Source organism: Nanorana parkeri, unplaced genomic scaffold, assembly GCF_000935625.1.
Source record: "Nanorana parkeri isolate BGI_ZX_2015 unplaced genomic scaffold, ASM93562v1 scaffold13, whole genome shotgun sequence".
NCBI classification, from domain to species: Eukaryota; Metazoa; Chordata; class Amphibia; order Anura; family Dicroglossidae; genus Nanorana; species Nanorana parkeri.
Window position 1 is genome coordinate 3,981,154 of NW_017306281.1, and position 10,958 is coordinate 3,992,111.

General features: G+C 43.7%; 1 protein-coding gene across 1 annotated transcript in view; it reads right to left on the minus strand.

Annotated features, from left to right (window-relative positions):
- Positions 1–7,971, minus strand: part of SCARB1 (scavenger receptor class B member 1) — an 85,544-nt gene extending 77,573 nt beyond the window's left edge. The window contains exon 1 of the mRNA XM_018557630.1: positions 7,688–7,971. Within this exon, the coding sequence (XP_018413132.1) occupies positions 7,688–7,816 (129 nt within the window). The 5' untranslated portion in view covers positions 7,817–7,971. The remainder of the gene's footprint in view (positions 1–7,687) is intronic.
- Between the last annotated feature and the right edge of the window lie 2,987 nt (positions 7,972–10,958).

The following is a 10,958-nucleotide window of genomic DNA, read 5'->3' on the forward strand; positions in this document are numbered from 1 at the left end:
TGCGGCGGAGAGGGGGGGACAGGTAAACGAGCACATATAGGCGATCGTCTATATGTGAAACACCCGGTAACGGGTGTTTGCATTGGTAGGGTCTTTTCTGCCCGTGCGTGCCCGCTAGGGGGCGCGCGCAAGCAGAAAAAAAATGCCGTCTGGCGACGGCAACTCGCCAATGCAGCAGTGCCGTCCGTCCGTTTTTTTTACAACGGGCGGACGGCAAGTGGTTAATGGAGATAAGAATATGAGTAGCTCAGTGAGTAAAATACTGCAGCGTTTGACAGAAGACAGGAATCAAAGACTTCATAAACTGAATGCAAATAAAATCAATAGGACCAGATAACCTGCACCCCAGGGTACTTAAAGAGCTCGGCCAAGCTATAGCAAAACCATTATTCCTCATTTTCAATGACTCGTTAATGACGAAGGGTACCAAGTGACTAGCGTAAAGCTACGGTCGTACTGATATTCAAAAAAAAAAAGCTCAAAATGCCAACTACACGCCAGTCAGTGTAACATTAATAGTATGCAAGCTGTTTGAGAGAATGATGGACTATTTAGTGGATTTTGTTTGTGACAAAAAAAAAAAGGGGAGGTATACGAAGTGATAATCAGCATGGATTTATGAAGGACCGTTTGGGTCAGACCAACCTACTAACATTCTACAAAGAGGCGAGTAGAGATCTGGATATAGAGGAAAACCAGTGGATGTGGTGTACCTGGATTTTGCAAAAGCATTTGACACGTTACCACATAAACACTTAGTACACAAGCTGAAATGGTGTGTACATGGAAGAGAACTGGCTCCAGTCTTGTACTGAACAGAAAGTTCAGGGAAGCAGAGCCGAGAGAGACAGAAAGATTTTGCTGGGCAATGTATATATTTGTGTGATCTGGATTAATCAGTGGAAAAAAAAAAAAGTTTATTTATTTAAAAAGGTAGCCATTAGGGATGCACCAATGCTAGTATCAGTGCCGATACCGAGTATTTGGGAGAGTATTCTTACTCGCCTAAAATGCTCCCGATACCTATTCAGACACTGGTACTTCTGGCATTGGACATTCCGGTATCAGGAATCATTACACGCCGCCGGCTTCCTGACTGGCCGGGAAGCCAGCTCCCATTCTCCCTCGTCGCCACGGAGTCAGCTTCCTGGCCAGTCGTTACACGCAGCCCGGCTTTCTGATTGATTGGCCAGAAAGCCGACTCCATGCTGCCTCGTCACGCGCGACGAGGGAGCATGGAGACTGCTTCCCAGCTAATCAGGAAGTCGGGCAATGAGTCATTACACACCACCTGGCTTCCAATATCTGCGAGTACCGTAAAAAAAAAAAAAAAGAAGGTTTTTACACACACCGCCATGGGTATATCCCTAGTAACTATACAGATTACATTCGGATTGTACATACTACCTTACAACAACTACGTAGTGCAGGAACCAGTCTGATTGGATACAAATTAAATTATACAGGTAGTTTCCCCATAGTACCCGACTGGTACATTTTAACGGATTGTACAGATATCATTAGAGCATGACCAGCTTTAGGGTGATTTGCATATTTCCAGATATAACCTACTTAGAACACATCTGTACTTTCATACTTTACATTTAGCTTGAAAGCACATGACTCGGCTCCTTCACCACACAGGATGTGGGATGCAATTCATTTACTACAGATCACATGAAAGAACTCCTCAAAGATGACACATCCGGCATGTTCACTATGGCAGAGAGGGCAGTTGCTGACATTCCCCTGTAAGGAGTATGAGTGCCGTCCATTCTCTCGAAAGCAATCCATGTACACAAGTATCCCAGAAATTTCCATGAAGCCAATAACTGTACTAGGTGTAGCTTTTGGCTGAAATAGAATTTTAGAGTTGGCACTTCAGAGTATTACACTATTTTTCCCCAAACAGACCAGTGACATTATTTCTTTTTTAAGACAAGAAATGGAGGGCACGGATGTAACCAGGCTGGGATTGCACAGACATTCTAAACTTTCTTCACTTTAAGTTTTTTTTGTGGTTGTGTGTCCCCATTGACCAGAAAAGGAGGGGAAAACTCTCCTGTGAGGAACAGATTTGGACTTTTAGGCTGCGTTCACACTGTTGCTGCATGTTAATGTGCACTGCGTGAAAGGGCCACATCAATTTTGCAGACCACAGCGCACCACAATACACATTAATGTGTTACCATGCATTGTGGTGTGCCACAAGAATTATGGCCACCACAGAAAATGAAAAACACAACATGCATTTTCACATGCTGCAGTAAAGCGTGTGCGCGCGCAATAATGTGTGTATTGCCGCAGTGCAACAGTGTCAACCCAGCTTCAGAGTGTATGTTACCCCAAAAATGATGATGGTATATGTGTGGCAAACGTATCAATATGTTAATATCTAGCATTTTTATTTTTTCTATGGTTTGGAAAAAAAAAGAAGTTTTTAAAGACCCCACATACAATGCAAACATGCGTCGGATGCGCCTACGTGTAAAAACAAAAAAGTTGCATATCGCTGCAATGTCGGAATGAGCAATAATTCTAGGGCCAATCACTGTTAACACTAAACTGATGAGCAGTAAAAGCTTTTAAAGCGTTGCAAATGGGACATTTTGGGTATTGTTTTTAGTAGGGATGCACCGATATATCGGCCGCCAAAAAATATTAGCCGAAAATGGCACTTTTGGCTAAATGCCAAAAGTGCCATTTTCCGGCTGATACATCGGCGCATCCCTGCTTTCTTTCCTCCCAGCTGGGCGCTGCTCTGTGTCCCAGCGGGAAGAAGAGAAAGTGTGACAGCCAGCCGAGCGCTGCGGGAGGAGCGTGCTGTGAGCTGCCGGCATCTCTCCTCCCACACCGCTCAACCTCCTATCACAGTCTGGCAGAGCGGTGTGGGGGCGGAGACCGCCCACACTGTCACAGCTCTCCTCCCTGGACCGCTCGCTCAGCCTCCTGTGACAGCATGTCAGGATGGAGAGCGAGGTACAAGCAGTCAGAGATCAGTGGAAGCACAAACACTCAGTGATCGCTGAGGGTTTGTAGATAGAGGACATAGTATGGTTACTATATCCTCAATTATGAATGAATGGGAAGTGATCTACATCCACTCCTGTTCATTCATAGTTGTAGTTCTAGTAATCACACTGTGTTCTCATGTTATCAATGAACAGGAACACTCAGAGGATTCCTGTTCATTGATAACAGGGGATACAGAAAAGAGGATTGTGTCCGCAATCTCTTTTTCTATTTTAAAAGGGAAATATCAGGGGTCTGTTTAGACCCCTAATATTTCCCTGAAGCCCCTAAAAGTAAAAAAAAAAATTTAATAAAAAAAATGAAAATATAAAATTAAAAAGTTTGTCAAAATAAATAAAAAATAAAAAACACATTTCGGTCTGACAATTTTTTTATTTCGGTTTAGTTTTTGAAATTTCCATTTCGGTGCACCTCTAGTTTTAAGCGGTTTCACAGACGCACGCAATTTAAAGGCTTGACATGTTTGGTATCTATTTACCCGACGTGTATTCCAGAAGCCTGCTGCACTCCTTACTGGGCATCACTGTCAGCATGGGTGCTTAAAGTGACTGCGGATGGCGCCGCCAATACTGAGACTTGTTAAAGATGTCACCAGCATACCATATTGAAGTGAAGAACACGTCTGTTTATGGACACTTCATGTCAAAACATATAGCAACGTTTCAGGGCCACACAGGGTCCCCTTCATCAGGCTTGAAATGATAGCTTACTTTACCCGACGTGACCCCATTTTTAAAATATTTTTACCAAAAAATTGGGTATTATATTCTGTTTCTTTCCACTAGATTTCAATTTAATGCAATTTATCCTAAAAATATTAGTTTGATAAACATTTGCACAAATACTGTGCAAAACAAAATATAATGAAGTTCCTCCAAGCATGGTGGATCTTATGACTCACTCAGGTGATAGTGCAGGTTCTTGGTATTAGCTTAGTGGGGTCACATGGGGATAGGGAGCCTAAGCTCTGTGTAATCTGCAACTACGAGCATATGTAGGGTTTCCTTTCCTCACTCCTAGAATGAAGCGAAGGAAACATGAGCTGGTGGTGACGGGGCATTAATGTCACTTTAAGACCTTCCAACGCAAATATGAAGCGAGCATTCATATTTCCGACACAGAGCAGATGCCTCCAGATGATTAGCATACTAATATTGTATTGAATGGCTTAGTGCACAGACACACTAAGCGTCACCTTCATCTTACATTTAAAATAAAAACAAAGGTTAGAGAATCAGCCCTTCCCCATTTCAATTGCTTTCCGGACAATCATGTCCACAGGAGAGAGGAGTTTTTGTATTCTGCACCAGTGTACACACAGACTTGCTATTAGCCAGCAAGTTCCTCAAATGTTACCTCACTTATCTTCCATTTTATGACCTAAACATATTTTTAGTTAGGTGTTAAGGGTCGGTGGGGTGTTGAACCCACTTAGTTTTTTGAGCTGCTGGGAGAAAGCGGGAGGTTCTCCTTAACAGCCTGAATCAGCTGTAGTCATTGAGAGATTCTCTGTTCCCACTTGTGGCGCAAACAGGGAGTACGACCCAAAATGGCCATGTGGACAGGAAAAGAATTGGGAACTATGGCAAGGAGATCTCTGCAGGAGTACCCACCAAGAAAAAAAAGGCAGGGGCTGACTCAGCCCATTTTGCTCCACCTAGAACTAAATATCACTTTTGGTTTGACGGACTTAAAAATTATCTACGCATATAAGGTTGCCCAGTTCCAACCATATGGTCACCCCACTTCCTCACAAGTCTATAGGTACATTCAGGTAGCAGACAGATTTTTTTAAGGGGAAATCTAGTGAGACTGCATTACTTTGCAATATTGTTGCCAAGAGAAAAGAATGGTGTCAGGGTTGTTAAAGGGTTAGTGGGCTTGTACATTAAACTGGCATACATGCGGAAAATGATATGCCATAACTCACAGCAGTCAGTTGATTTCCTATAATAAAATTTCAGATCAGTTAGGAAATAGAGCACAGAGATATCCCAGCTAGGTAGAAAATTGTATACATGACTGAGCCGTAGAAGAAAGATCAGCAGCAGCATCATGTGTGCCAATTACAGCACTATTGGGCCTCATTCACACACAACGCAAGCAAAATTGTATATTGCGTATATGCGCGCACTATATCTAATCCCAGAATGCATCACTCGTAATGGAATTTTTAATGTCAAATAATACATACATACATACATACATGGCAGATGAGAGGGGGCAGAGCTTATGGAAGTACAGTATGGATGAATAAACCACACAAGGCAGGAGAGAGGACTTTTATACAGGAGGACGTTATGGACGTTGTGAGCTCTAATATACACGCGGCAGATGAGAGGGGGCAGAGCTTATGAAAGTATGGATAAATAGACCACATAAGGCAGGAGAGGACTTTTATACAGATGAGGACGTTATGGACATTGTGAGCTCTAATATATGGGCGGCAGATGAGGGGGCAGAGCTTGTGGAGGTATGGAGGAATAAACCACATAAGGCAGGAGAGAGGACTTTTATACAGATGGAGGACATGAAGGACTTTGTGAGCTCTAAGATATGCGAGGTAGGTAAGAGAAGGGCAGAGCATATAGAAGTATGTAATGAAAAACTAACTCTTGTAGCTTACAAATTGGGCATAGAAGGTCCTCAACATCTGTGACCTAGCTCAAGATGGACACTCCACAGGACTTTGAGAACTTGTCTTGGGGTAAAGGAGATAGTTTGAAATTCACCTACAGAAAGTCCAGCTGTGAACGCTTCACATTTCAGGGCATCTACAAGTAAAAGGACATTGTGGACATTCTGTGCTCAAAATGGGCTAACCCAAATTCATGAGATTTGGAGATATCCACATGGATGTAGCATGGCCAGGATGGAAAATAGAATCCATCAATGGGGTGATCTCCAAGTGTATGCACATTTTGAACACACGTTCACTTAATTAAGCCGATTTACCAAAGTCAAGAAGTTTCACACAAAAAAAAAAAGCATGGACTATTCACACCAAATTATCCAGTCATGTGAAAAGTATCAGCCCATTAATGGGCATTCAAAATTATGGGAAATTCTTTTATATGACTGGATAAAGGGTGTGAGTATCCATATTTTTCTGTGATTCTTTTTGTGTGGAAGTCAGCCTTACTACCTGCTGACTGATTGAGATGCAGACAACACACTCACACTATTATCCTATTGAACACAATTCATTGTCCGACACACTACAGGAGATAGATGGATATATTTCAAGCCATTTCTTTGAGTTTTAGAATAAAGGGTTGAAACCCATCATGTATTTTTTGCCATCTGTATCCTATTAGAGAGAGTTCCCTTAACTTTCTGTCCAACAGACAGCAAGATGAAACCTCTTAAGAGTGAGGAAAATCCTCTTTTTAGACAGTTGCCACCCCTTACCTTCAGTTCCAGTGACTAACAGTCACCAGGACAAAGACAGGAATAAAAACCTGACAAGGCTTCTAACCCCTCACCAAACAAAAATTAAAACAAACAAAAAAGAATGGGGAAGAAGGTTTTGGCTTTAGATACACTTAAATGAAGTTGCAACATTGAGAATGAGCCCAGGCATTTACCCCTGTGGGAGTGTACCCACAATGAGCGATTAGAAAACTCCCCAGTCACTTCCCCTGGATAAGAAGAGCTGATGGTGTGACAGCAGCCAGCTATAAAAGTCTGATAGTCTGGGACATGCAGAAGGAGATAGTGTAACCCAGGATTAGGAAAGACTTTGAAAGGCTGTACAATGTACACGGTTATCTAAGTGCTTACCTAAGTTCAAAGTCATGAACACTCAATGCTGAAAAACAGATTCTATAGAAATGTTACACAAGGAGAATAAAGATGACGTTCACTCTGTAGACACAGCTCCCTCCAAAACATGGCAAGAGCAGGCAGGATGAATGGTGAATGAGCAGTGCCTCGTGCCGATGAATGAAATTTGTGTATGTGTGGGAAGGGGGGTGGAGGGGGGGGACAGCACTGCCACCACCACTGGAAAGCAAGACGTGTCCACTGGCTGAAAGCTGCCGTGTAGGAGGACACCGGGGTTGTGTCAGTTAAACTTGTGTTTACTCAAACATGCACTCCTCAAGCATCAGTCTCACAGCCAGTGACACACACAATTTATTTAAGCCGCATACCTCATATCATAGTTTCCTCTGTTTTGTGCAATCTTTACAGCATAACAAAGTCTGGTGTGTGGACTGCCTATAGGGAGGCTCCTTTGCCTTGCAGGGTCTCCCTAGAGCCACCTTGACAGCTGTGCTCCCCAACAGGATTGATGCTACACATGCCACTTGACAGTATAGCACTCTGATGCCATGTCCATACAACACAGGCACTACAGGGGCTACTACCCATACTGCACTCTGCATGTGTCAGCTGAACACAGGTCCATAGCATTGCGCTCTGGTGCCATGTCCAGCCAACACAGGCACTACAGGGGCCACTACCCATATTGCACAACACACAAGGAATGATGGGGCATGTAGTTCCAAAGATTTAAATCTCACCTGTGCTCAGGGCTCACTCCCTAATGGGAGATTGAGGGGAAAGTCACACTGGAACTTTGGGGCACAAGAATAAACATAAGACTTATGGCTCCTATGAGGGAAGAGTAATATTCCAGACACAAGCTTACCTTTTCCACTTGTTGCTTCATGATAACCGGGACTATAAAGACCAACACGGCCCCGAGGGCCACCAGCAGCAGGCCGACCAGTCCCACGATGATGGACTTCTTATTATTAGTATTATTGGGACTCGCCATGGTTTGTCAGAGTGGACCTGTGCCCCGGCTCTCCAGCTGAGAAGTGTGCTCCTCCTTCTCCAGCACGGAAGACATCCTCTCAGCCGGTTTTATTCCAAGGGGCAGGTATAGGCCCGCCCCAAAACAGCTTACCCAAACTCACCCCACTCTGCAACCTTCCATAATGTCAGGGCTGGCCCCACCCGAGAGGAGGTGGCCGCGGCAGCCTTGCCCTCCCTGTTGGCACATTGGTGTCGGCTGTAAACATAACACATGCCTGCCTGGTGTGTGTACATAGAGAGCGGAGAGAGTGCACACTGCTCCTCTAATGCCGAATATACCGAACGCAGCGAACCCCTCTCCACGTGATATGACTGTTGTCTTCAGAAGATCCCCGTCACAGAGATATGATTTTTAGATGTTTTACAATGAAACAGTCACATGGAAGTCTTAGTTTGGATCTTGTTCTGCTGTAATAAGTCTAGTGCGTCATCTTCTCCACATAACAGCAAAGGTTCAATGTGCTGCTGCTTAAATAACATGGAGATAGCCATAGACGCCAATGGAACGGCGCCGCCTTGTGGCCCTTCTAGGTTCTGTCACACGCTGAGGTATGGAGGAGAGCGCGGGACTTTGGGATAGCCGAGGGTAGAGGAAATGAGCTGTATGTAGGAATACAATAGAGAAAGAGCCAGAGGAACGCTGGAAGTTTATGAACGGAAGTTTCAAGAATAACTCATTATTTTTATTTGCAGCTTTGGATAGAGGGGGGATGTGTTACAATCTTGTCAGTTTCTAATTTCAGTCTATGTTACGGTTACCATTCGTCATCTGATTCCTGGGGACATTCAGAGCCGGATTAATAATATCACAGGCCTGGTGCTGAGGATTTTGGTGGGCTTTTTATGGAAATGAAGACGGGCACTGAGGCCCTCTTCCTCCTGTCCGGACTGTGAGTTGTACTCTCTCTACAGCTTGTAGTCAGTGGTGGAGCGCCAGTGCTTGGTTGCAGCTGTGACCCTGGTAGATCTGCCACTGACTCAGCAATGCAGAATACCACCAATTATAGAGGACTACAAATCCCAGTAATACATTATACAGCAATGCAGAATACCACCAATTATAGAGGACTACAAGTTCCAGTAATACAGCAATGCAGAATACCACCAATTATAGAGGACTACAAATCCCAGTAATACATTATACAGCAATGCAGAATACCACCAATTATAGAGGACTACAAGTCCCAGTAATACATTATACAGCAATGAAGAACCCCAACCACCAATTATAGAGGGCTACAAATCCCAGTAATACATTATCCTGCAATGCAGAATACCACCAATTATAGAGGGCTACAAATCCCAGTAATACATTATCCTGCAATGCAGAATACCACCAATTATAGAGGGCTACAAATCCCAGTAATACATTATCCTGCAATGCAGAATACCACCAATTATAGAGGGCTACAAATCCCAGTAATACATTATCCTGCAATGCAGAATACCACCAATTATAGAGGGCTACAAATCCCAGTAATACATTATCCTGCAATGCAGAATACCACCAATTATAGAGGGCTACAAATCCCAGTAATACATTATCCTGCAATGCAGAATACCACCAATTATAGAGGGCTACAAATCCCAGTAATACATTATCCTGCAATGCAGAATACCACCAATTATAGAGGGCTACAAATCCCAGTAATACATTATCCTGCAATGCAGAATACCACCAATTATAGAGGGCTACAAATCCCAGTAATACATTATCCTGCAATGCAGAATACCACCAATTATAGAGGGCTACAAATCCCAGTAATACATTATCCTGCAATGCAGAATACCACCAATTATAGAGGGCTACAAATCCCAGTAATACATTATCCTGCAATGCAGAATACCACCAATTATAGAGGGCTACAAATCCCAGTAATACATTATCCTGCAATGCAGAATACCACCAATTATAGAGGGCTACAAATCCCAGTAATACATTATCCTGCAATGCAGAATACCACCAATTATAGAGGGCTACAAATCCCAGTAATACATTATACAGCAATGCAGAATACCACCAATTATAAAGGACGCAATCCGCCTATTTGCAGGGGGCGGAGCTGGAGCTCCTACCTCCCCTATGTTAATCCGGCCCTGGGGACAGTACCTCTATTGAGGGGTCTGTCCCCAGCCACCCAGTGGCCGTGGTGTGGCCAGGTTACCCCCCTAGCAACCAACCACCAGTGGCGCGGGGGGGTTGAATGATGACAGCGGGCTGAAAGATGCCGTTGGTGGTCAGTTAGTAGGATTGCAAAGCAACCAACCAACCAATGATGTGCTTTGCCCAACCAGCATTGAGAGGGAGGTGGAGGACGGAACTTCCTGTGCTCCATCTTCTCAAGTCAGTGTTTTGCCTAACGTGCGCCGCCACCCAGCTTCTGCCTGCAGCCTGCCTGAGAACAGACTATAATGTACGGGGGAATTTTGGGTACTCTGATGTAGGGGCAAATATGGGACTCTGATAAAAGGGGGGGACTCTGATCTAAGTAGCAACTCTGGAGACTTTTATGTAATTATAATGGGTTTGTTCTGCCCTCAACAGGCAGGAATTATAGGCTTACCTACCTGCCATATCAAAATTGGCCACAAGATGGTGCTGAAGAGAAAATATCTCTGATTATAGCAGCTACAGGACTGTTCTTTAACCCCTTCATGACTGAGGCCTTTTTTTTTCATTTTTTGCACCCATGCTATATTCCACATTTTAGGCCTGAAAATGACTTAAAACCCCCAAACATTATATATTGTCTGAATGGCAAGACCCTATAGAATAAAATGGGGTAGTTGCAAATTTTTATGTTGCGCAATATTAGCGCAACTCCTTATTAAACCCCAACATTTAGTGAAAAATGTAATTAAATGCCCCAAAACACAGCAAACTACCAATTTTTTTATGAAGTATAAAAGATGAGGTTACAACGAGTAAAACGATACCCAACATGCCCAGGTACAAATTGCGTGCGTCCGTGAAACGGCGAAAAACTGCAGTACCCCAAAAAGTCCATAGAAGACGCTTTAAAAGCCCCCACAGGTCATCAATTTAGAGATACCCCAAAATACTGGCCCTAGAATTATTGCTCTCACTCCGGCGTGCGCGG